This window comes from Gopherus evgoodei, chromosome 8 (assembly GCF_007399415.2).
Source record: "Gopherus evgoodei ecotype Sinaloan lineage chromosome 8, rGopEvg1_v1.p, whole genome shotgun sequence".
NCBI classification, from domain to species: Eukaryota; Metazoa; Chordata; order Testudines; family Testudinidae; genus Gopherus; species Gopherus evgoodei.
The window spans coordinates 100,163,966-100,190,106 of NC_044329.1; the positions used below are offsets into that span (position 1 = coordinate 100,163,966).

The 26,141-nt window shown below is 51.9% G+C and overlaps 1 protein-coding gene across 1 annotated transcript; it reads right to left on the bottom strand.

Annotated features, from left to right (window-relative positions):
* Nucleotides 1-529: 529 nt before the first annotated feature.
* Nucleotides 530-24,676, bottom strand: PCSK9 (proprotein convertase subtilisin/kexin type 9). Its single transcript, XM_030573701.1, has 12 exons — nucleotides 24,285-24,676; nucleotides 21,696-21,887; nucleotides 19,645-19,768; nucleotides 18,692-18,825; nucleotides 16,571-16,712; nucleotides 14,146-14,342; nucleotides 13,006-13,189; nucleotides 7,656-7,826; nucleotides 5,129-5,277; nucleotides 4,576-4,756; nucleotides 3,702-3,883; nucleotides 530-3,483 (listed from the first exon to the last, which is right to left on the bottom strand). Exons 1-12 carry the CDS (start codon nucleotides 24,465-24,467, stop codon nucleotides 3,283-3,285), a joined length of 2,040 nt encoding a protein of 679 aa, XP_030429561.1. The 5' UTR covers nucleotides 24,468-24,676; the 3' UTR covers nucleotides 530-3,282.
* Between the last annotated feature and the right edge of the window lie 1,465 nt (nucleotides 24,677-26,141).

Sequence of the window (26,141 nt, forward strand, 5' to 3'; positions counted from 1 at the left end):
CTATATCTTAAGGAGAGTGTATGGTCAGATCTACTCTGACTGTTCAAGTCAGTTTAAAGTTCAAACATTTTACCTGTTAAAACAGCCCAACTGTTCCCTTATGGAAACTCCATGTACTTCTAAATTAGAGCACTTATCAGATAGGGTTTAAATCCACACTTCTATTTGAGACAATAGCTCAAACGTTCTTAGGAGGATAGCTTTAGTATGGATATAATATGGTAAAAACAGCTTCTAAATAGAATGAATAGAAGCAAATCTGTGGAAGCCTTTAATGGATTTAATCAGAGGGACAACACAATGTGCTATTTATTAACTGAAACTTTCCGTCTAAGGCCTCATTTAACACAAACCAACAGGTTTATGCAGTTCATTCTGGGAGTCTATTTTTGTTCAACACCAGGGCTTATCATGGGTACCTGTGTAGAACAGCTTCACTGTTAGTTCCTCTAGCAGAAGTGACTGATGCTTCCCATGGGCTAACAGGTAGTTGAAGGGTATGGGTAGAGAATTTGCCCTTCTAGTACCTCTCCTAAGAGGAACTGTAATGCTACCCTGTAAGAGAGGGTAACAGGCACAGAACGACTCACATGTCCAAGCTCTTCGCCTGACACTCATGGTCTACCATTGTAGTTGGGAGCGACCCTTTCCACCCCACTAGACAGAGGCGCGCTAGGGGCTCTACGTAGGGCACTGAAAATAGCACTGCGGCCATTCTGCCTCAGGTGAAAGTTTTGGGAGCACAAGTTTGACAGCTCCAGCACAAGCTGGAATATCCACAGTGCTGGTTTTAGTGCACTGGCTTAAGCCCTGCTAGCACAAGTTTGTTTACACCAGGTGGGAGGCTCGCTCCCAGCTTCAGCACAGCTAAACCTTAGTGGAGCCAGGACACCTGCTCCCTGTCATGTATTTGGTCTAACCTCCTGTGCACCTGAGTTGTCTCCTCTCCTGTCAACTTCAAGCAACATGGATGGCTTAGCACCATGCAAGTTCCCTGGGAGATGGCTGCCCTTTCACAATGCTTTACTTCCAGATTTAATCTCCTGCCATGTTACACTAAGACAGTTGAGTATACAGATGAACTCCAAGCTGTGGCATACAGATTTTTATTTGTAAAAGACACGATTATAAAATGTGCTGTTTATAAAACTCAGAATAAATATTTTCAAGATACAAATGTAAAAACCACAGTACTATGAAACCTTTCTTTATAAAAAAAAAAAAACCACACAGGTAATGAATTACAGCATGTTCATTCAAACATAAATTTCCCAGGAGGGAGGACCCCAGAGGAGACCAGTTAAAGCAATACAGTAGGTTGACATTTATACTTCAACTTTCTTTCACACTCTTAAAAAAAAAAAAACTACAAAAACTCTTATCTTTACAGATTAACGTCTGATTAAGCAAGCAGTTAAACTAGAGGTTGCAAGCTTGACTGAGTAAACGGGGGTCTATTTGCCATGCTATTAGGCTACCTTTTGGGAAAGCTAACGCTGCAAAAAGTGCCAAACTGATGAGCTAGCGCTGAGGGGTCTAGTTGAAATCTGAGGAGTAAACAAGAAAAAAGCCCACACCAACAGTGCACTTGGTTACAGAGATTCTGGTTTTGTCAAACTGACAAGGTAAATGAATACACCCTAATGATCACTTTTGTACTATAAATGTTTACAGAAACAATCTCAATGCATTGGTGGGGTCAGGGACTGTAGTGAGATAAACCAAGCCTGGCTAAGCTACAACTCACGTAGATCAGCTTTAATGTACTTCCTAGGAATTCATACTGCATTCAGCACTAGGGTATTGGTTGTTACCAGCTGATCCCTGCTGTGGGGCCTACAGAAAGTGAAGTGATGGTTTCAGTCCAGTTCCTAGGGAACAGGAGGCTGTATCCCCAAAATAATCAGAACAGACCCTCATGTGGTTGGCCTCAGCTAATGAAGGAAACAGTCCCCAGACAGAGGGTACCAGGCCTCATGCACAGAGAACCTCCACGCACCAAGAGATCAGCGCGTGGGGATGGTGTGGCCAGGGAGGACTGCCAATGAGGAGACCAAGTGGAAGCCTGGGCCAAATTCCTGCTGCTGCCGCAGTGGGGCTAACTCCCTGATATTCCCCTCTGGTGGCTTTTCCACTGGGGGTGAGGAATAATTCCCTCCTCATTGACCTCACCTGTCTCAGCAGCTCCGAGGCAGCCAGGTGGGGGAATCCATGGCACTGCCCACACTGCTCTGTTGTGCACAGAGGCCTTCACTGGCACATTTCAGTGCCATGACTGCTGTAGCTGGGGTTTATAAGGCACTTGGGGCTCTGCTTGGAGGACAGAAGCTATAGAACAATCAGAAAAGAGGGTTTTTTACTAGAAACAAACCAAAAAATTTTAATCCCTGCTGGGGTTTTTGGCTAATTGCAAATCAGAGAGCAAGGGCCCCGTGCTGCACCTCCTGGAGGATGAGTCTGAGCCTGAGGAGGGGGTAGGGGGACTACCATGGCTTTAAGGCACAGTTTGAACCCTGAGTGTGTATTGCTGTGAAGGCTGAGACAGCTTAGGCAGCTGAACTCTTATGGGAGACTATACCAGCCAGAATCACCTTAATGGCAGCCCCGACAGCTTCTCCCCCACCCATCATTCTACACTAGGGGATGCAGAGAGGGCCCACATCACACCAGTTCCTGAGCCAGGAGAATTCTCCCCTTGCCAAATCTAAGGGGCTCCCAGGGGCTATAGCAGGAGGGAGAATCCGTCCCTGAGTGTAGAAAAAGGGTGTGGTGGTAACACAAATACCCACAGAATGCTGGAGAGGGAACCAAGGTACCCAGCGACATACCAAGAACAGGTAAAGGTGCTTGCTGACCTGGTGCAGTAAATACACCTCCTTAGGTCACCCTCAAACCACTTACTGACACTGATCTTATAACCTTGCTGCTTGGTAATAGAAAAACTGGTGGCCAGGACTTTTTGCCAAATGTCGTCCTGCTAGAATGCATATGCGGTAAATTAGGAGGTCTTATGGAAGAAGTGGGGAGGGAGACAATCTCTCATCCTCAGGGTGCTGGGATGGAGCATTTCCAGACACCAACAACCCTTGCATTTTAGATGTGTTACATCTCCCACCTGCAAGTAATTAGTGATTCTTATTCCATCCCAATCAGCCCTGACCAAACTGGGAGTAGCAGCCTCAGCTCTGGAATCTGGAAAGGTGATGCTTTTGGAATGTGGTTTTTTTGGTGTGATGTCAGTTTCATCTCAGCAGGGGCGCCTTGTGGCCACGGGCAGTATCCTCACTTGTAGTTGGAAGAGTGCTTGTCGTTTTCCAAATGTCTGCTTCTGCAGCAAATGGCGATGGCCGCTGCCCCTTTGCCAGCGAGAGCGCTCATTACCACACAAGTGTCATCCACAGCATAGGCGCCAAGGGTACCGGGACCCCAGGAATACGCATTGCATCCTGTCAGAGTCCAGCCTTCATCACAGGACACGGTCACCTACCGGGAAGAGGGATGGAATCACTCTTTGTGGGGAAGTATAAATATGGGTCAGATTGAGAACTGGGGTAAGCAGAGACAGCTCCATTTATTTCAATAACTGGAGTGATGCTAAGAAAAGCAGCTTTATTGGGGCAGGGGGATGTAAGAGGAATGATTTCAATAGACAGCTGGCAAAAAGATTCTGCAACTACCTACGGTGATTGGTTCTGCCGTACCTTTTCTTGGAAGCCCACAGGTGAGTGTTCCTTCACCTGGCATTCAATGTGGGGGGCGTGGCAGCAGGAAGTATGCAAGGTCACATCTGTTCTACCTATGCATTGGTGGTGTCCGGTCTCCATCCTTAGAACGGGTCTGACGTTGTCACTAAACTCTCCAGCAAGAGAATGGGAGCTACAACCTGCCAATAATACAAAACGCTTCAAGGTTAATTGCTCACAAGAGCAGGCTTTGAGCATTCATTGTCAGGGAAATCGGTTTTGCTTAAAAACATGAAATAGCACGGAATGGTGTGGGGGAGGCATCTCTGCCAGTGCACCTCAATCTTGGTATGAAATCCTCCTGGATATCACCAACAGAGGCCACTCCAGAGTGGAGGATGCCAGTCAAACCAGCATGGCGATTGTGATACGTGGGCAAATATGCTCCGGAGGGTAAGACGAGACCCAAAAAGTGTACTTGTGACCTAAGTAGGGTGTTCAATTTTGAACGTCAGGGCTGACAGATTATTCATTTTGCAAACCACCAGAAATCCAGGAACTGGAACCCACAGACAACAGCGAGAGGTGCTTTGAGTCACTGACACTGTCACCATGCTAAGGGAATGAGTGTGTGTCACAATCTCCTATACGAAGAGAACATGAAGTACTGGAAACAGACAAAAGCATCAGCTGGCTGCTTAGTTCAGGAACTATCAAACCAGCCCATACAGCACATAAATAAGACCATGGACATAAATTAATCCAAGGACCTCCAAGCACTTTACAAATATGAAACTGAACTTCCCAAGTGAATGTAGTAGGATTATTCTGCTTGCACAGGGGACTAGGCAGAGAGGTTGCTTGTTGTCATCAGCAAGGCAGCCTACCATACCTGTCAAAATGTGGTTCTCCTTGGAGCAGCCCACTCCAGTTGTCGAAGAACCATCCACAGTCAGGGAGCGGGTGTGAATCTGGCAGTCGGCTTTGGGCCAAATGCAACACCTCGCTATTGCGTAGACACCATGGCCGCCAAATGCATTGTGAGCCACACACTGCTTCCTGCCTCCATGAACCTATAATTCAGAAGGCACCATTGTTAAGGCAATGTTTCTAGTCCCTGCTCATGGGAGTTGCAGGAGCCTTTAGGTTGTTCCCCACACACACTATTTTCTAAGGGACAAATCCGACAGCCCTGACAGAAACAAAATGCCTCTGGAGTGCTGGGAAGTTTTGCCTGTGTAAGGCCTGATGAGGGGAATCCTCAATGAATTATTCGGTCCTACAGGCTGAGGCCTAAGGTATTTAGGGGCCGGACTCTCACTGAAATCAATGGTAGTCAGGCGCCTATGTACCTCTGAGGAACTGGGCCTGAGAGATTTCAACAAGACATGAGATGCATGAGGGTCAACTGCAGCACCCCAAACCACTCCCGGGTGGAGCATCACCTCGATACGCTCTCCTCGTCGCTTGCCGTTCTTGGAGAAGCTTGAGCAGCTGAGCATCTCCTCGTTCCCACTGCAGCGCACGACGCCCGTCGCAGAGCGAGTCGACCCGGACTGGGCAGACCACACGGAGCGGCAATACAGCTGCTCACCTGAAAAGGGACGGCTCAGTCGTCAGTCCCACACGGCAGGTTTGCTTCCGGTCGATGCCGCGTCCTCAGGAGTACATGGAATGCTCAAGGGGCCGCATTTGTTCATGTGAGTAAAATGGCCACGAGTGGGCTCGGTTCCACACCAAGCAGCATGTAATCGCTGATCCGCAAGAGGTTTAGAATGAGAGCAAGCCCCGCTGTGCCCTCGACATGCACAAACTCCTTGGCAACTTCTGAACACTGGACCTCCCCTGCTCTGCCTATTCCCCCCAAGGCCTTGCCCTCTGCTTGCTCGCTGCTCTCCCTCCGCCCCCTTCCTAGTCACTTGACCCTTTCCTCCCCCGCACAGCTGGGCTCCCTTTGCTCTGGGGTAGGGATGGGAGCTGCAGCCTGAGGAGGAGCCTGCTGCCTGCCCACCCATGAGATGCAGGTAGGAGGCAGCCCCAGCTGAGCAGAAACTGGTGTGGGTTGAAAACCTGGCATCTCACCTGCCACCCTGCCCGCAGTGGTGTCCAGTCAGTACATCTGACCGGATACGGCCACATCCCCTTTTTAACTAGACTTTATGGTTGAAAACGAGCCACCCTACATTACTTTATTTGCACAAATCCAGCACAGCCAAGTCACTCCGGGTAACTTACCTTAGGCCTACAATGCAATTAAAAACCCGCAGTTGGCCCGTGGCTGCTGACCTGGGCTGGTGCCAAGGGACTGTTCAATTGCAATGGAGATGCTCTGGCTCAGGCTGCAGCCCTCACATCTACACCGTATTCAAACAGCCAGCACGGGCCACCTGAGTGTTTCATTGCAGTGTAGACATATCCTCAGAGGAGTGGGCGTCATTTCAGTCATGCACATCTCAGCCACCTTATCAAGGCAATGCTGCTCCCCGGAGCCTCTTCCTTTGCTGCGCATCTGCTCCATGGAGCACGCAGAGGCGGCAGGTTATATACATTTGCGGTGCTTGGGCACCAGGAATATTCAGGGCTGGGGGCCCTGCTCCAGCAATATTTGGAGCTGGGTCTCTCCCCCAACCCTGCCTGGATCGGGCCCTGGCCCCCGTGGGTCTCCCCCCAACACCCTGCTGCATCCCTGCCTGACAGAAAGCAGCGCGGCGCCTCTCCCCTGCCTGCTTCTGCTGCCGGAGTAGAGCGGCTCCCGGCAGAAATGCTGTCTGCTGCCCCAGGGTGCTAGCGCCAGCCATCCACTAATGGCGGGGCAGGCTGCCCTTATCCTGCCCTTCTGCCCTAGCCCTGAGCCTCTCCAATGCCCCAAACGTCTCACCCCAGCCAGAGCCCTCATCCCCCTGCACCCTCATCCTCAGCCCCAACCCTCATCCCCCGCTCCATGATCCTCTGCCCCAGCTCTGAGCCCCCGTGCAGCATGAACCCCTCATCCTCAGCCCCAACCCTCATCCCTCCGCACCCTAATCCTCTGCCCTAGCCCTGAGCACTCCCGAATCATGAACCCCTCATCCTCAGCCCCACAGCCTTCACCCCACACCTCAACCCTCTGCCCTAGCCCTGAGCCCCCTCCTGCATCATGAATCCCTCATCTCCCAGCCCCAGCCAGAGTCATCATCCCCCCACACCCTAATCCTCTGTCCCAGCCCTGAGCTCCCTCCTGCATCATGAATCCCTCAGCCCCACAGCCCTCACCCCTGCACTCCCTCCTATCCCCAAACTCCCTCCGAGAGCATGCACCCCCTCCCAGAGCGTGCACCACTCCCCTTTCCCACACACTCCTTCCCACCCCCAAACTCTCTCCCAGAGCCTGCACCCCTCACCCCTTCCTACACCCCCACTCCCAGCCTGCACCCAAACTCCATCCCAAAGCCTACACCCCTTCCTACACCCCCACCCCAGAGCCTGCACCACCTCCCCTCTCCCACACGCTCCTTCCCACCCCCAAACTCCCTCCCACAGCCTGCACCACCTCCCCTCTCCCACATGCTCCTTCCCACCCCCAAACTCCCTCCCAGAGCCTGCACCACCTCCCCTCTCGCACACGCTCCTTCCCACCCCCAAACTCCCTCCCAGAGCCTGAACCCCTCACCCCTTCCTACACCTCCACCCCAGAGCCTGCACTCAAACTCCGTCCCAAAGCCTGCACCCCTCACCCCCTCCGGCACACCCACCTCCTGCCCCAGTCCAGAGCCTGCACCCAGCACCCAAACTCCATCCCAAAGCCTGCATCCTGCACCCCTCCTGCATCCTAATCCCCAGCCCAGGACCTGCACCCCAGACCTCCCCCCCAAACCCCTCCCAGAGCCTTAGGCAGGTGGGGGCGGAGTTTGGGGGGGTGGAGTTCGGGGGCGGGTTCTGGGCACCACCAAAATTTCTACAAACTTGCCACCCATGGGAGCACGTGTGACTTACCTGCTAGGAGTCTGCTAGGCAGTCCTGCCACTCTGTTGGGTGTGACCAGCCGCTGGTTTTCAGGAAACCAAGCCTCATTGATCACGTTCTTGGTAGAGAAATGAATTAGCCTTTGCCTCAGCTCAGAGACCGTCAGCACAGAGTCAGTGTTCAGAATCATGGCTGCAATGCCTAGGAGAGAAGCACACATGCCATTTCGATTGTAAAATGTTGATTTAACCATCAAAACACGTATAGAAAGCCCTGGAGAATATACAAGCAAGCGGCCGCACGTCTGCTTTAGATTAGGGTAGCTCACAGCTGGCAGAATTTGTATAATCAAAACCAAGTTTTCGGGTATGTCTACACTACGGGATTATTCCGATTTTACATAAACTGGTTTTGTAAAACAGATTGTATAAAGTCGAGTGCACGCGGCCACACTAAGCACATTAATTCGGCGGCGTGCGTCCATGTACCGAGGCTAGCGTCGATTTCCGGAGCGTTGCACTGTGGGTAGCTATCCCATAGTTCCCACAGTCTCCCCCACCCATTGGAATTCTGGGTTGAGATCCCAATGCAAAAACAGTGTCGTGGATGATTCTGGGTAAATGTCATCACTCAATCCTTCCTCCGTGAAAGCAACGGCAGACAATCGTTTCGCGCCCTTTTTCCCTGGATTACCCTGGCAGACGCCATAGCATGGCAACCATGGAGCCTGTTTTGCCTTTTGTCACTGTCACCGTATGTGTACTGGATGCTGCTGACAGAGGCGGTACTGCAGTGCTACACAGCGGCATTCATTTGCCTTTGCAAGGTAGCAGAGATGGTTACCATCCCTGTTGCACTGTCTGCCATTGTAAATTGGCGATGAGATGATGGTTATCAGTCGTTCTGTACCGTCTGCTGCTGTCATAGGTGCTCCCGGCTGACCTCGCTGAGGTCGGTTGGGGGCGCATGGACAAAAATGGGAATGACTCCCTGGGTCATTCCCTTCTTTATGTTTTATATAAAAATAGAGTCAGTCTTGCCTAGAATATGGGGCAAGTGTACTAGAGAACCAGAGAGCACAGTCAGAGCCCCAGAGATCCTGCAGAAATGATGAGCTGCATGCCATTCTAGGGGGTGCCCCTGCAACAACCCCACCCGTTGCTTCCCTCCTCCCCCAACCCTCCTGGGCTACCGTGGCAGTGTCCCCCCATTTGTGTGATGAAGTAATAAAGAATGCAGGAATAAGAAGCACTAACCTTTTAGTGAGATAAAATGAGGGGGAGGCAGCTTCCAGCTGCTATGATAGTCCAGGCAGGACATTAAACAGTGGGGGGGAGAGAAGCGCAGCATCCCGCTGCTGTGATAGTCCAGACAGTACAGAATCTTTTCTTTAGCCATGAAAGAGGGGGGCTGATGGAGCTCAGGCCCCAGTTGCTATGATGAAGACGGTTACCAGCTGCTCTGTACCATCTGCCGGGAATGACCAGGAGTCATTCCCATTTTTACCCAGACGCCCCCGGCCGACCTCACCAAGGCCAGCCAGGAGCACTCACTGGCTGATGATGACGATGGGTAGCAGTCATATTGTACCGTCTGCCACCGGGAAGGGGATGCTGATGTTCAGCGCTGCAGCACCTCGTCTACCAGCAGCATGCAGTAGACATAGGATGACATTGAAAAAAGGCGAGAAACGTTCTTTTTCCCTTTTCTTTCGGGAGGGGGGAGGGTGTAAATTGACAAGATATACCCTGAAACATCTGGGGAAATGTTTTTGACCCTTCAGGCATTGGGAGCTCAGCCAAGAATGCAAATACTTTTCGGAGACTGTGGGGTAGCTGGAGTCCTCAGTACCTCCTCCCTCCCTCCATGAGCGTCCGTTTGATTCTTTGGCTTTCCGTTACGCTTGTCACACAGCACTGTGCTGTGGACTCTGTCTATCATAGCCTGGAGATTTTTTCAAATGTTTTGTCATTTCATCTTCTGTAACAGAGCTCTGATAGAACAGATTTCTTTCCCCATACAGCGATCAGATCCAGTATCTCCCATACGATCCATGCTGGAGCTCTTTTTGGATTTGGGACTACATCACCACCCGTGCTGATCAGAGCTTCAAACTGGGCAAACAGGAAATGAAATTCAAAAGTTCGTGGGGCTTTTCCTGTCTACCTGGCCAGTGCATCTGAGTTCAGATTGATTTCCAGAGCAGTCACAATGGTGCACTGTGGGATACCGCCCGGAGGCCAATACCGTCGATTTGCAACAACACTAACCCTAATCCGACATGGCAATACCAATTTCAGCGCTACTCCTCTTGTCAGGGAGGAGTACAGAAACCGGTTTAAAGAGCCCTTTATATCGATATAAAGGGCCTCGTTGTATGGACGGGTACAGGGTTAAATCGGTTTAACGCTGCTAAGTTCGGTTTAAACGCATAGTGTAGCCCAGGCCTTCGTTACACTTGTATTTGCACTGCAGCTATGTCAATTCAGAACCAGGCACCTTTCATTTGGGGGAGGGGAGGGGAGAGACATGACCATCAACCATGGACCATCAGTGGGGTGTGAACCCAGGATCTCTCACACTGAAAGCATGAGCTTCTACTTCCCAACTTAGCCCCTAGCAGCACGATACTCAGCTCACAAGCCTCTTTTGCAGATCAGCCACTAGCAGGGGACAAAGACCCATACTGAGGTCACGTGAATGACGTCTGCACTCTCCTTGGAGCAGACATACAGGAGTATCTGAGACTGTGATCCTCAATGAAGAAGGAACGTTGGGAATACTTTCGGATGCCCATGAATGCCTCAGTGCCCTCTGTGTTTTACATTGCTGTGCACGAACTGTGAAGGTTACACAGCTACTCTTGGGACAGAGTAGGGGACATGAGGTGTTGCATCACATAACTGCCTGGGATGGTATGAATGGGTCATCTAAGGACTGGCTGAGACTGACATATTAATGGAGGATCCAGAAAGAGAGTGGGAACCTCAAGGGCCAGAACATTCATAACTAGCAACCAAGAAGGAGGAGATTTTCCCCCGACCCCTTCTCAGGGAAGTAGAGCAAAGGCCACAGCTGGAGAACCAAGGAACAAGGCGTCAGGTGCCTGGGTTAACACCTGGCCTTTGGACAGAGACACACAGACCTGGCGCCGAGGACAAAGGAACAGAGACTGGGAAAGCAAGACAAGATGGCTTCCACCGCAGCCAGGCCGGACTCTGTCTTCACCTTTCCCTCTCTTTGCTACCCTAAGGAGTGTCCGATGCTGCAGGCCAGGTGCCTACTAAATTGTTAGCTTGTTTTGGAGAGGCGGCAGGGATGGCTGCAAGCACTCACTGAGAGCATGGTGCCCTGAAGGGGCGTCATACAAGCCTCCCACAGGAGTCTGGCTTGGATGGATTCACTGCAGGGAGCCATGGATCACTGGCACCCACACGCCCAGTTTCAGAGACTTGGAAGCCCGGGGCTTGTCCCTATGGACCTATCGGAGTCCTTGGGGCCCAGCCCATGAAAGGGGTCACTGCCAAAGGTCACAGGCTGGGGTATGCACCAGCCGCTGTGGATCTGTGACGCTGACGGCACTGCACCAGACGAACTCTTCAGTAGGAACTGGACCTCATCGCACCCTGGATATCATGCTGCCTCTTCAGTCATACTCCAGTGCAGCGCGGGCCTCCCATTTCACTCTGCGATGAATCGGGAACGAAAGGAAGTTCTGCTTTGCAAAACCAATATTCTCCTGACTAGATCCCACGTTTGAGATCCTTAAACTTAACCTCCAGGCAGAAACATTTCCATGCACAAGCTCAGGTTATTTCTTCATTTAATTCTTCCCTGATACATATCAGCCTGGTGGAGGGAGATGCACAAGGCAAGAATCATCTAAAGAACCACAGGTCCCTGCAGCCTCCTCTCCACAGCGTGACCTTCAAAAAGGATTCACTCACCTAAATGTTTCCATTAAAAATGTTAATGACCTAGCAGAAAAAAAAACCTGTTGCCATCTGGGACTATTTTCCCCTAACGGAATCTGCCGCCTAACTGAAATCATTTTCCTCATTGTAAACGTTTTCTCTTCTTCCCCAGCCTGTTCATCCCGCAGGGAGTCATATTCTACAATCGCACTAGGACAAAGCGTGTGTATTTATGGTCTAAGACGGACACATGTGAACAGTTAACAGCACTCAACCTTGGGCCCAGGAATCCACAAGGCATATCACTATTCGACAGAAACACACAGCCGGGCATTTCTCACTGCTTAATCAGGGCATAGGCATGGATTTCATGAAGCTGCTTTGGAAGGCTGGAAACGGGGAGGGGGGGAAATTGATGTACTGATGTAGATGGACAGCACAGGGAGGGCCTTACCTGATGTAACCAGATGCCACTGTATGTCTACACTGCAAAGAAAAACCCGGAGCGGGAGGCAATCGAGTCAGGCTTTCAGGGCTTAGGCTGTGGGACTCAAATTGCTGCGTAGATGTTCCCGTTTTGGGCTGGACCCCAGGCTCTGAAATGCGGCAAAGGGGGAAGGTTTCGGAGCTCGGGTTCCAACCCGAGCGGGAACATCTACACTATTGTTAGCCTCCCAACCTGAGTCAACTGACCCAGGCTCTGAACCTTGGTGCCATGGGATTTTCTTTACAGTGTAGATGTACTCACAGCCAATATCAATGGTAGCTCTGGGTCACGGCTGTCCTGGGGCCACTGCTCTCGAACAGGGCAGCATCAGGCCTTGCACTGACTGCTGGCAGCCTTGTGCACTGTAGTTTTTATCTTACGCCTTCCCCCGGGGCAGCACGATGCCTGTTTGTCTGTAGGGCCCCACCTACACTGCATGACTCTGGTCACCTTCCAGCAGCCTCAGAAATGTATCACCTCACTGCAGCCAGGTCCTGTCTTGTCTTTACTACGAGAGACACGGAAGTTGTTACTTGAGAGGGGTAAAACATGGCTCCTCTTTACAGCACTGATGCATTATATGGCAGGGCCTAGAAGCCCCAATGGAGATCAGGCCTCTGTTGCGCCAGGTGCTGTACAAACACATAACAGGAGACAGTCCCTGCTCCATAGAGCTCACAAACTAACATAGACAAAGGATTATTATCCTAGTGTCACAAATGAGGAATTGAGGCACAGAGAACTTAAATGACTTTCCCCAAGTAACACAGGAAGGAGAAGCTAGGAGGAGCTAGGACTCACGTTTTAACCACACCCCTGAGGTGTGACAGAACCCAGTTCTGCCCAGGTTGCACTGTGCTAGTCAATGTAATGTGCTTTGCTGGGGATGGTTCATTTTTACCCTACTGGGCACACGGTCACACAGCCACTACTGCTTGCTTCCTACTGCTGCATTTAAAAAAAATAAAAATCAATTCACCTGCCACGTGTGCAGCAGCTTGGGACGTCCCGCTCTGGGAAGTGAAGCAGGTGCTGCAGTCGCTGGAGGCCCCTATGATATCGTCACCCGGGGCAAAGACATCCACACACCGGCCAAAGTTTGTTCCTAAGGCTCCCATGGAGGCAGGCTGGTCCTGGAAGTCGGTTGCTCCAACAGTGATCACCTGAGGGTTACAGCGCAATGACACGAGTCAACTGGGACATCAGCAGCGAACAGATGGTCCATAATTGCATTAAAACTCACAAATAAATCCACCCCGGCCTGTACAATTCCTCCTGCCCACCAGGGTGACTGCTACTGAATAACATTGTGCCTTTACAGGAACACAAAGCCACACCCCTCCTTCAGGACTGGAGGAACTGTAAAGGACCAGGACTATATAATTCTGCAGGGAGACTCTGAAAGTCCACTGCAAGGGTGAGTATAGCCGGGAGCCCAGAGAATGTGCTTCAGAGACTACAGATTCTGACATGATCAAAGACACTCAGGCCTCGTCATGCTGCCCCAGCCAGTAAATCTCTACCTCACACACAAGCTTCGTGCCAGCCACCAAGTGACACTCCATCTACAACAAGGTGCAGCATCCCGGCCAGCAAGGAAGGGGCGGGACCTGGGAGTCGCAGGAGGCAAAACCACCCCACATCATTGCACTGCCTGCAATATCCCAGGTACTGCGAACAAGCCCGCTGCACTGCCCCTGCAGAGCGTTAACAGGTCCTGCACCATATGGTGCCTTTCGAGCACAACCCACACAAAGTGCCTGAGGGAGGGGGATTCTGCCATCCCATTTAGGGAGCCATAGAGAAGCAGCAGAATGATCTGTGTGTTCCCCCAAGAGCAGGGATCGCGATTGTGCATAGCCTTATGTGGCCTGAGCAAGGAGGAGGCAAAGCTCCTTATTTCCCCGCCAGCGAACAAACTGCGGTGGGGACTCTGAGCCACAGCACGCTTTGTCCAAAGGGCAGGAAGTTATTGTTATCCCCATTCTACACCCAAAGAAACTGAGGAACAGACAGGGTGACATGCCTTGGTCAAGGCCAGACGACAGCTAAACAGTGGCAGAGTCAAGAATAGAACCCAAGTGTCTCAGTCCGTGAAAGCAGTGTCCCAGCCCCATACCTCTGGTTCAGACGCAGGTGAGTACAGGCAGGCATCCTCCTTGTAGTTGCCAGCTGCAGCAATCATGACCACCCCTGTCTGCACCATCAGCCGACAAGCTGCATTCAAAACACGGCTGTAGCCTCCAGCAAAAGGGAGCAACACCACCAAGGGGGTGTAGGGCTGGGCAGTCAGGGTCTTCTTGATAAACTCCAGGCCTGTTGATCACGCACAAATTAAACAGACAGAGAATGATCACAGAAAAGGGCAGCGCTAATGACTCACTCATATCCTGCTAGTTGGGAAGTGGGGAGCCAGATTCAGCTTTCCCCTCCAGCTGGAAGGAAGCAAGATCCTTTCCATGTAAATATCCTTTCACAGACTGAGACAGGGAAAGAGACTTGGTGAATCAGCAAGGGTTGCTCAGTACAGGCGAGCACGCTGATGGGATGAGTCAACAGAACCCCAGCAGAGGTGCCCTCTGGGAGGCAGGGCCGGCTTTAGGAAGTGCGGGGCCCAATTCGAACATTTTCGGTGGGGCCCTGGCAGGGATGACTTAAAAAAAAAAGTGGAAAAAAAAGCCTTTCATTTCTTTCATGTATTATTTACTTTCCATAACTATATAAATAATAAAATTATAAATTATGTACATTGCATCATATATGCTGTTGATTGGTTATTAATGACTGCTGTTTCACATGTGTGGGTCCCAGCTGCTCCCTGCCCACCTCACTGAGGCAGGTGTGCAGGTTTACTGTCCTGGAACTGCAGGGCAGCAGTGGACATGGGGCTGGCTGGAGGCAGGGCAAGGGGTGCGGGGTTGGTTGGAGATAGGGGGTGTGTGGGGCGGGCTGGCTTCAGGCAGGGCCGCGGCGGGATGCAGCAGGGGTTGGCAGGGCTGGAGACAGAGGCAGAGACTGGCTGGCTTCAGGCAGGGGGGTGCAGCAGCGGTTGGCTGGAGACAGGGCAGGGTGTGCAGGGCTGGTGCGGGCAGCAGTGTGTGTGGGGCTGGCTGGCTTTGGACAGGGCCACGGGTGTGTGGCAGGGGTTGGCTGGAGACAGGGCAGGGGGGTTGACAGGGACTGGTTGTGGGCACGAGGTGCAGAGCTGGCTGCAGGCAGGGGGAGCGGGGCTGGTGTGGGCAAGGAAGAGGGTGCAGCAGAGGCAGCTGGAGCCCCAGCCCTTTAAATAGCCCCCAAGCTCCCTGCTATCCCAGGGCTTTGGGGGCTAATTAAAGGGCCCGGGGCTCCCCAGCTTCTGCCCTGCCCTGGACCTTTTAAATAGCCACGGGAGCCCTGGGGAATGCATGGGGGTGGCGGGGCTCTGGCGGCTATTTAAAGGACCGGGATGGCAGAGGCAGGCAGCCGGAGCCCTGACCCTTTAAATAGCCCCCAGAGCCCCTCACTACCCCAGGGCTCTGGAGGCTATTTAAAGGCCCGGAGCTCCAGCTGGGAGACCAGGGCCTCGGGGCTTGCTGCATTCTGGCTGGAGATCCAGCCAGGAGAGCGGGGCCTCGGGGCTTGCCACGCTCCGGACGGGGCTCCAGCCGGGAGAGCGGGGCTTGGCGCGCTCCGGCAGGGACACTGGGGCCGCGGGGCTTGGCGCGCTCCGGCCGGGGCTCCAGCCAGGAGAGAGGGGCTTGCCGCGCTCCAGCCGGGACTCCAGCTGGGGCCGCGGGGCTTGGCGTGTTCCGGTCGGGGCTCCAGCCGGGAGAGTGGGGCTTGCCGCGCTCCGGCTGGGGCTCCAGCAGGGAGAGCGGGGTTTGCCGCGCTCCCGCCTGCGCTTCGCTCTAGGGAGTGGGACCACGGAAGACCCCTGAGCAGATCGCAGCCAGGGACCCGGGGTAAGTTTAAAAAAAAAAATGTCTAAGGTGCGGGGCCCTCTTAGGCGCGGGGCCCGATTCCTGAGAATTGGGCGAATCGGCCTAAAGCTGGCCCTGCTGGGAGGGGCTCTCCTTCCAGGGACCAGGTTAACAGTAACTAGAAATCTAAACACAATCTGAAGAGAGAGAGAGAAAACTCTTCCAGGCCGGGCTCCAGCCCAGTCCTAGGATGTTGGGAGTGTAGCCCTGTATTCCTGCAGCAACTCGTGTATGGTCCTTCACCTGTGCACTGGCAGGGAGGTTGGGAAAAGTGATTAACCCCTTGTTCACTCGGGCCAAGTGCACCCTGCCACAGGGTGTTCAGAGGCATATCCACAGTGACGTGCTAAAGGTCAGTTTCAGAAAAACTCAGCAGATTGGGTGCAGGGCACTTCTGAAAATCCACCTAGGTGCCTAAATGAGAGTTGAGCACTTCTGACAATCTGGCCCCAGAGGCCTGAGCCAAGTGCCACTGACACCAATGGGCACTGGCTTTCAGTGGGCGTTGAATTGACCCCAAAATCCCAACTGTCCCGTCAGGCTCTCGAGGGTTAGACATTACACACCTCAATGGTTCTTACTCACCAATCAGGGTCCCACTGACCGTGCCTTTGCCTTGGCAATTCAGCACCCGAAGGCTGCGAATGCTGGCTCCCTTAGCCACGCCAGCGTCTCTCCCGCTCACCACCCCGGCCATGTGGGTTCCATGGCTGTCGCACTTGCTGGCCTGCCAGAGAGAGGAAGTCAAGCAAGGCAGCAAACGTTTCCAGAATCATCCCATGCATTGGTCCCCATACACACGCTTGGGGCCCAATCCCGCAAACACTCTCACACGCATGATAGCGGTTCCACTGATGTCCATATAGAGGGACTCATGCATGTCGGTGCATGCAGGATCAGGCCCGTTATTTGGTACCACCAGTTCTATCATTACACTTTTATGCCTTTCTCTAGTGCAGTAGTCCCCAATGCGGTGCCCGCGGGTGCCATGGCGCCTGCAAGAGCCTCTTAATGCGCCCGCGTCCTGGCCCCCAGGAGAGCACCCGCCAAAATGCCGCCAAATTTCAGCAGCATTTCAGCGGGGACGCCTCTCGATGACGCCGCTTGTCATCGACAAGTGATGTCATCGAGAGGCGTCGCCATCGAATTTCGGGAGTGACGCCTCTCGCTGATGCCGCTTTGTCGCTGACAAGCGACGTCATTGAGAGGCGTCACCGCCAAAATGCCACCGAAATTCGGCGGCATTTCGGCGGGTGCTCCACCGCGGCAGTGGTCCTTCGGCTGGCACCCACCAGCCGAAAAGGTTGGGGACCACTGCTCTAGTGTATTAGCCATTTTCAGTGACACAGCTGCTAAATAACACAGAAATTGCTGGTTGGGTCAGACCCATAGTTCATCTAGCCCAGTATCTTGTCTGACAGTGGCTAGCACCAGATGTTTCACAGGCAGGTGCAAGATGTGGTACAATCTGCCCCCCATGAAGGTTTGATCCTGATCCCTAGTAATCAGAGACTGGTCTAAGCCCTGAAGCATGTTTTATCCCTTCCAAAATTCTTTGTTTGCATTAAGTCTGGATAGTCTTGTTATCCATATAACCATCCTTGCTGGGCACCCTCCAATCCCACTGAAGGCCCTGGGCTGTGAACGTGAGATGCAGGTGTTCTTAGCCTTTGAGCCCATCTGCAAATACTAGCTAATCAATCCTAACAATATCCTTATGAGGCAGGTATTATTAGTCCCATTTTACAGATGTAGAAACCGAGACTCAGAGAGGTTGCCCAGGTCATCCAGCAAGTCAGTAGCCGTGCTTGGTAGTAAGAATTCAGGAGTTTCTGGAGCCAAGACTCTTCAGCTAATAATTCCAAGTCAGAATACTGGCTCAAGGAACTCTACCAAGGCCAAGAACCTATTAATACAACTGTGCAGGTGGCCTGGGCACAAACGAAACACCCATTGAGCGAGAGGAATTCAAAACGTGTGGGACTCCACATCAGCAGGACAACAGAGGACAGCCACGTGTGGAGGTGAGGCTTGGAAAGCTGAGTTGTGTTTGGCATCCTCCATCGAACAGAGCAGAAAACCGTCGTGCAGATAGTGCCCACCCTGGCATCAGTCACTGTGCTATCTTCCCTGAAGCTGTTGCTAGAGTTGATTTGAAAATGGGGGTTCCCCCCTCCACACACACACGGAAAACTTTGATTTTTCAGTTCAAATTAGAAAATCAGAAAACGTTCAAAACCCAGGAAGTTCTGATTGAGAAATGCTGCTGCAGCGCGTCATGGGAGTTGTAATCTGGTTGCTTCGTCCCTCCATTCTCCTCTGCATCCTGGCTCCCTGGTTGGACTGCATCTCCCAGGAGGGACTACAGTTTCCCCTCTTGGAGAGATGGTGCATCATGGGAGCCCCTGGCCAGGGTGCTTCATGGGAGATAGAGTCCAGCTAGCAAGCCCAACCCACAGAGCAGAGGGATAGGCGACACCATGGCAGCATATCCCAATAGAAATGTTTGGCTGAATTTTGGGGGTGTCTCAATGACAGAGTGAAATCGTCCATGGAAATCCAACACTTTTTCATGAAAAACTGTAATCAAAAACTCCATTTTCCGCTGAAGAACAGTTTTGACACAAAACTTTCCACCAGCCCAAGCTACTCCTCTCATAGGCAGTGAGAGCCCAGGACCCTGACAGAGCCCACAGGCTCGCTCACCTGTCTGTGAAAGCGTGTGCCGTCCTCCTCTGGCACATTCTCGAAGTCCGTCACAAACACTCTGCCCTCTATCTCCCGATGGTTGCTCTGGATGCTGGTGTCTAGCAGGTAAACCTCAACCAGATCTCCTTTATCTACCAAACACAAGCCACGGCACAGTCAGTGCAAAAGGCAGCAATGCCCTCCGAAAGCACACACACCCTTACGACCAGAGCAGTCGCAGCTGTCATCAGTCCAGCACTCTAGCCAATGAGACACAGATGTTTTCTGGGCACTGCTATCTTACAAACGACATGGCTACATTTTTACAGCCAAGTTATCAATTCCCACAAACAGTGGCTTGAAAGGGAAATAACAACAAACAGTGCATCCATCAAGCGCCCATATAGGACCCAATCCTGCAAACTCTGCATGCACACAGCTCCCACTGACTTCCAGGGTAGTTATGCAAGCTCCCTGGCCCCCCAGAAACATAGCTATAGTGGTTTCTTCTGTTCTGGGCTCCATCCTCCCAAGGAAGCGCAGAAGGTGCTAACAAGTCGTAGGGAGAGCAGGAGAAAACAATGCAGATCAAGGGCTCTGCTCCAGATAAGGCCAACCTGCCCTGTCCTCACAAGCTAAATGTATCCCAAATTTGGAGGGGAAGGTTACCATGGAGAGCTGATTGGCTCAGCCCCTTCCCTAGCAAGCCACGCCCCCTCAAAAGCTCAGAGTGCCAAAGATGCCAACAAACTTCCTGGAGAAGAGGACATCGGTCCCACTGGGGTAGGGAGAAAGGTGCTCTCTGAGATTCATGTTCTCCCACTTTTCTGCACACACTTGGAACTACATTTGCACGTTTCCAACTTTCTCTGCATACATTTGGAAGGTGCAATTTTGTCCCTAGAAATTATCTGCTGCCCCACGAATTCTCTTTTAAAATAAATTCAAACAGGGGTAGAGGGAGCCCTTACTGGGAGGGTTATATTCGCCAGACTTGTACTGTGCGGGGACGATCCTGCCGAGGTTCCAGGGGATGCTCTGAGCAAACACGTAGGAGTCCTCTTCAATGTAATCAACATGCGGCAGCCGCAAAGCCTGTGAAAAAGAAACATCACAGAGAGATGGCATGGACACAGTACTTGGTGCACACCACGCAGAACAGACACAACATGGGATGCTCTCAGATGTTCTCTCTAGCAGCTTCCTCATGCCACATGACCTGTATCTTCCACCAGGGTGGGAGAGCTCCAAGCATTGGTGCAACCACAGACAAAATACTGGTACGGAGCAGGAGCCTCCCAGTGCACTGAGGTGGCCACTTACAGGATACTACACTTCCAGTGGTTGCCCCTGTAGCTCCAAGATTGTGCCCCTTTGTAGCCCTCCTTGCTAGAATACACATGTACCACAGTGACCTGTCTTTCCTGTGAGCAATGTTGGATGCAGCTCCCTGCAGAGCTCATCAATGCCACTTGCTCTGGAAGGCCAGGGAGGTTCTAGTGACACAGGAAGGATGGTCTGATGGCTAAGGCACAGATCTGGCTGTCAGGGAATTCGGGTTCTAGGCCTCACTCTACCACATTCATTTACTGACTTCTGTGAGGTTAAATTCAGCAAAGCGCTCTGAGATCCTCAAGTGGAAGATGCAAAACATAATTAGAGAGATCAGTGCCAGGCACTCCCCATTGCCTTGGGAGCAAAGGGCAGACCTCAAACTCAAGTCGCTACGTGGCAACATGCTCACACGACCCCAGACAGCATGACAGAGTAGGGCTGTGGGGAGATGGAGAGTTGCTGACGTCCATGTCTGCAACTGCAAAATGATTGTCCTAATGCAGCAAAAACAAAGAACCTGTGAATGGCCCAGGCTCCTAAATCTGTAGCAGTCCTGTCAAAAGAGAACACAAAGTAAATTCCATGGCCTTCTCACAGTCACCTCCTCAGAAAAGGAGCACTATATTGCCTCATCTTTAGTGCAAATTACTCCCACATGCTCTTTGATCAGTGAAGACATATGACTAGCAGCCACAAGTCTGTATCCAGCCATGTGGGTAGAGTACTGGGACTTGCATCACCTTGGATTCCTGATTGGATCTGCCTTACTTTGAATTCTTTCTGAGTTTTACAGACCCATCATTCACAATTTGTTTCAAATATCAGTGCGATCCCATGTAAAGCAGCGAGCATCGGAAAGCAGGTATGCAAAATCAGTGCAATGACTTTTGTCAGACTGGAGAGGGACAGTGGAATTGCCGGTTGGGTCAGACCCAAGGTCCACCTAATCCAGATTCTGTCCTGGACAGTGGCCAGCACCAGATGCTTCAGAGGAAGTTACAAAATGCCTCATGCAGACAGTTATGGAATAATCAACCCACAGGAAAGTTTCTTCCTTAAACCCATAAATTAGAGATTAGTTTATGCCCTGAAGCAGGGCCGGCTCCAGGCACCAGCGAAGGAAGCAGGTACTTGTGGCAGCCAATGGAAAGGGGCAGCATGTCCGGGTCTTCAGGGGCGGGTCCCTCAGTTCCTCTCTTCCTCTTTGAGCTGCTGCCGAAGTGGAAGAGAGGGAGCGAAGGACCCGCCGCCAAATTGCCACCGAAGAATGAAGCGGCGCAAATGAGCTGCCCCCGAAGTGCCGCCAATCGGCTTGATTTTTTTTTCCCCCGCTTTGCCGCTTGGGGCGGCAAAAACGCTGGAGCTGGCCCTGCCCTGAAGCATGAGGATTTACAACCCTTGCAAACATGTGGATGGAGACGTGGGTATTTTAACCCTTAGTTTTGCAACTCTACATGTTCTAACTATCTAGACAGACAAACATTCTCTAGGTTGGATCCTTTTACTTCCAGCCTGTGTTGCTTTCCTGCCTGCCTGCCTTTCAATCCACGTGTTTCTTGCCACAAACAGAACTGTTACCACTGGGGGGGAAACCTACTCTCCACACTGCCTGCCCTACCCCAGATGCCTCTGAACAGAAAACAAAACCAGTGCAGGCTGAAAAGCCAGATGGGCCCCATCCTCTTACCATATCCAGCACATCACTGCTCATTTTAACAAGAAATCCCTGGAACAGATCCTGGAAGATGTGAAGGATTTTGGTTAGGTAGCCATGCTTCGCTGCTCGAGCTTGCAGCCTGTGGATGGTTCTCTCTGTCTGGGATTTATGAGTTTCCTCCTTCAGCACCACTATGTACTGCCCCGGTAATCTCCACATGTCCTGAATTTAAACAAGCAGAAGCAGATTTTTTCAAAGCCATGCACCTTCACAGAGCAAACACGGCTGTTCAAATTCTCACTGCACGCTCAGTCGCGTGAGCTGTTACTTTAATCAGCACAGCAGAGTTCATTTTGTAATGTAATCCACACAGAAGGAAAGAACTGTGTGCCGTATTGTGAGCCCTAACCATTCAAATATCATAGATTGGCTTCATGAGAACCTTTAAAAAATAATTTAGGTTTTCTTTGGCTTCTGGTTTTTGAGTCTGCAGAGCCCATGTGGATCACATTTACAACCTGTCCTCTGCAACCGTAAGGGCTAGAAACTTACGAAACAAAAGGGAGATTTTTACATCATCACTTGACTCCAGGAGCTGGGACTTGAAGAAGAACTTCCGAGAGCTGGCAACACTGTGAATGCTCTGAGCCTGTATTATACTCATGGAAAGGCACTGAGCTCTCGCAGCTGCAGATGAAGTAGTCATGGGCCTATGCAGAGCTTAACATGGGAATGAAATACCCTACACTTCTCATTAAACTGCATGGACACAGATGTTCTCTATGCCATGGCTGTGGCAGCTGCAGTATACTTGGAAAACATCTTACCAAGGCCCCAAACAGTGTGAAATCACCAATTCATCATGGGGAGGTAGAAGGCAAGAATGAGGGTTAAGTGCACAGTCTAGCAGGTCAGTGGGTGGGACACCAACCCAGCCCCACCCTCAATGACCAGAACCCTCCCTCGCTCTCAGCACAAGCCAACTGCTCTGCTTCCCAAATCCTTCTGCACCTGCAGCTCCCTGCATCACTAGCCAAACCCTCCCCTCCACCAGGGTAAGAAAAGGGTCCAGCCAGAGCTCTGTTTCCAAAGCCACACAATTGGGTCTACAAGGGTTTAAGAGCCTGCTCCCAAAAGAGGTAGGAAACAAACTACTGTGGCCAGGTCCACAGTCTAAGGCACCAGCCCATTGTAGCTGCAACAAGTTAGTGCCACAACTCGCTGCATGCCCCCACACCCTAATGTGAACTTCTCTAAGCCTCCTTCCCAAGCATGGCTGCCTTGCATCCTCCAGTCCTGCATGCTCCACAGTGCAAATCTTTATTTATTTGATTTCTCTGGCTGTCACAGGGCACAAGAGACACTCAGCACCACCCAGGGAGCTCACACCGACAAGGTGGAATGCACCCATCCCTCTTGCCATGCCATGGCAGTCACCTCTCCCTGCTCTAGGCATGTCAGCTCTGTCTCAGCAGCTCCTTCATGCCGAGATCCACCTGATCATCATTACAACCCGCAGCCCTAACCCAGAAACCTTTTATCAGGAGGTCCCACAGGTGGGCAAGAAGCAGCAGTGCACCCAGAGCCTGCAAAAATCTCTTTATTCTTTGTAACAGTTTGATTCATTTTATCCCTGAGGGAAGGTCCTGCCCCCCTGGAGAGGGAGTCCTGGGAGTAGGGGAGAATCAGGTCCTGCCCTTAGGGGTGGGGGAAACTCTCCTGGAGGAAGAGGAGGTTCTTGCCCCTGAGGGGTGGGGGTGGGAAGAGAGTGGGGTCCTGCCACCATTTTTATAGTCGGGGGGAGGGTGCTGAACCAAACTTGTTTATGATGGAAACCATTTCAAACCAGGGGGTGCTGCTGCCCCCCAGCACCGCTAGTTCCAAAACTTATGGTCCTGCCCCCTCCCCAGGGGAAAGGACTTGGGGAGGTGGGGGGTTCAGAGTGGAGAGCAGGGCCGGCTCTAGGCACCAGCTTACCAAGCAGGTGCTTGGGGCGGCAACTCTGGAGCGGGGCAGCACTTTAAGGTATTCCGCGGAGGATCCCTCACTCCCGCTCGGAGCGAAGGGCCTCCCGCTGAATTGCCGCAGATCGCGGCTCTCTCTTTTTTTTTTTTTTGGCTTTTTGGGGAGGCAAAACTCCTGGAGCCGGCCCTGGTGGGAAGCTCATGCACCAGGTGACCACGCCCGGAGCTGAGCAGCCCCAAGGGGCAGAGACCGGCGCTGTGGGGCGAGTTCTTCGTTTTATTTTGCATGTGCATGGCACGCAAAGCTGCAGTGAAGCCATGTGCACGAACCAGGGAAACTGAGGCACCACGCGGCTAAGGGACCTGCCCAAGATCAGCCGAGGAAGCCAGAGGCAGAACCAGAAAGCAACTCCTACGGCCTCGTGCCTGACCCCCGGGGCTCCCCTGTCTCGCCCTGGGCTGAGCAGCTCCAGCACCTCTTCTGCACCAGGCGGCTCCCCGGCCGCCTGCTCTGGTGCTCGGCGGCCCCCGGGGCGCGGAGCCCCAGGCTCCAGCTCCCTTCCCAAGGGCGCCGCGAGCTACGTGCCCCTCGCCAAGGGGCGGCCGGGCCGCCCGCGCCCCAGCCCTCTCTGCTGCCTGCCCCGACGCCGCTCACCTTGTTCGTCCTGTAGAAAGCGGCCGAGCCCAGGTGCTTCGCGATCTCCGTCTGGTTTTCCTCCTCGGAGGGGAAGGACAGCACCAGCTCGTCGTACTCGTCGTGGTCATCCTCAGCAGCGGGGCCCGGGGCCAGCAGGGCCAGCGTGCCCAGCAGCAGCAGAGCGCGGGGGCAGCGGTCCATGCTCCCGGGAGCCTTAGAACCCAGGGATCGGGGGCCGCAGAGCCTAGAACCCGGCTAGGAGGCGCGAGGCGGAGCTTAGAACTCGGCTAGCGCGGAGCTTTTGGGGGCGCGCGGGCTGAGCTCTGTGGGGAGCGCAAGCTGCTCCGCCAGCCGCTTCTGCTGCGGCTGAGCCGGATTAGCGAATGGCAAGTGCTCCCCTCACACACACACACTCGGTGTTGCCACTTCCACCCCCTCAGATTTCCACGTGCTTCCCGAAATCTTTGGGGCGTGGATGTGCCGGATCACGCCACTATTGTCCCATCGGACCATTCTAGCATGTTAAACATTAATTGGAGTTTTACTTATCCATTGAGATCAGGTTTCTGCCCCTTTTTTCTTTCCTGGGATCATATTACAAGATTATTAAATCAAAAAAAAAAATACCATTCACAGCTTGAGGAAGAAAAATGCAGATTTTTCTGTGCATGATCCACTCCAAATACACAAAGGAGAACAGTCTAATTAAATGCACCTCAGCAGTGAGTGCATGTAATAGACATTGCTATATTTTATACTTGTAATGTGTATGCAGTTTTATGTACACATATTATAAACTAGCAAACACCCCTACTGGGGGTTATTCCGTTGCTACCACATACAAGAAATAGTTGATTCCATTTTTCCAGGGTATAATAAATTAACATTTTCCCAGTACTTTGATCCCAGGAAAGTATATTTTCCAAGGGCAACGCAGGCGTATCACACAATCGTACTGAGCCTTGCCACAAGCAAATGCTAACATTAAAACAGCAACATACACAGACATACCAAATTAGCCCAGCTAGGGACAAGCCTCCTGACTGCAAGTCCTATAAATAAGACAGCATGGGAAAATGAATTTGGTTGTTTTTTTAATTAGCTAGCAAAAATAAAAGAGTTAACAAAGTCCCTTACTAGAACACACAATCCACCAGATAAACAGTCCAGAGGAGGGGCAGCAGTTATGTTGACATTCTGATGTCCCAGAAAAGACACAAATAGTAGTAGAAGCTTTGGAAAAGAATCAACCTTAAAACCAGCTAGTGCAGTTCTGCATGATCCTCAGGGCAGGGATTCAGTGCTTTGCTTGTCACACCTCACCTACTGTAAAACCCTAGGATTAAGGCAGACAAAATAAAATGGCTGCTCCACAAAATCCAGAGTGACCTGAAAACTAATCCCTGCAAAGATCTAGCTGCATTTGGAGTGAGATGAAAGCCATACCCAGGAAATATTAATAACGTCATGAGAAGAGAACCCAGTCAGCCCATCAGAACATGCTCTATGTATCTATCTTAGTTAGCACTTGGCTGCATCTGCTCCTTTGAACAAGTGAACAACAAACCCAGACCCATCACTGGCAACCTGCAGGGTAACCCACATAAGACAACAGAAAAGCCATCACCAGGAGGTGACATTGGCACACTGTCCATAGCAATGAACCACAGTAGGGCAGCAGGATCTGTGTATGTTTACAAGCAACATGATTACAGTTGCAGGTTTGTCATGACAGGAAAAAAAATTCATGGATAGTGTGATTTTCCTATTTGACCATGATCTTCTTGTGTGTTCGTGACTGACCTTGCAGCTGCAGCTCCTGTCACGTGGGGCTGGGCCTAGCTCCCCACTCTGGGCATTGCAACCCAGTTGTGG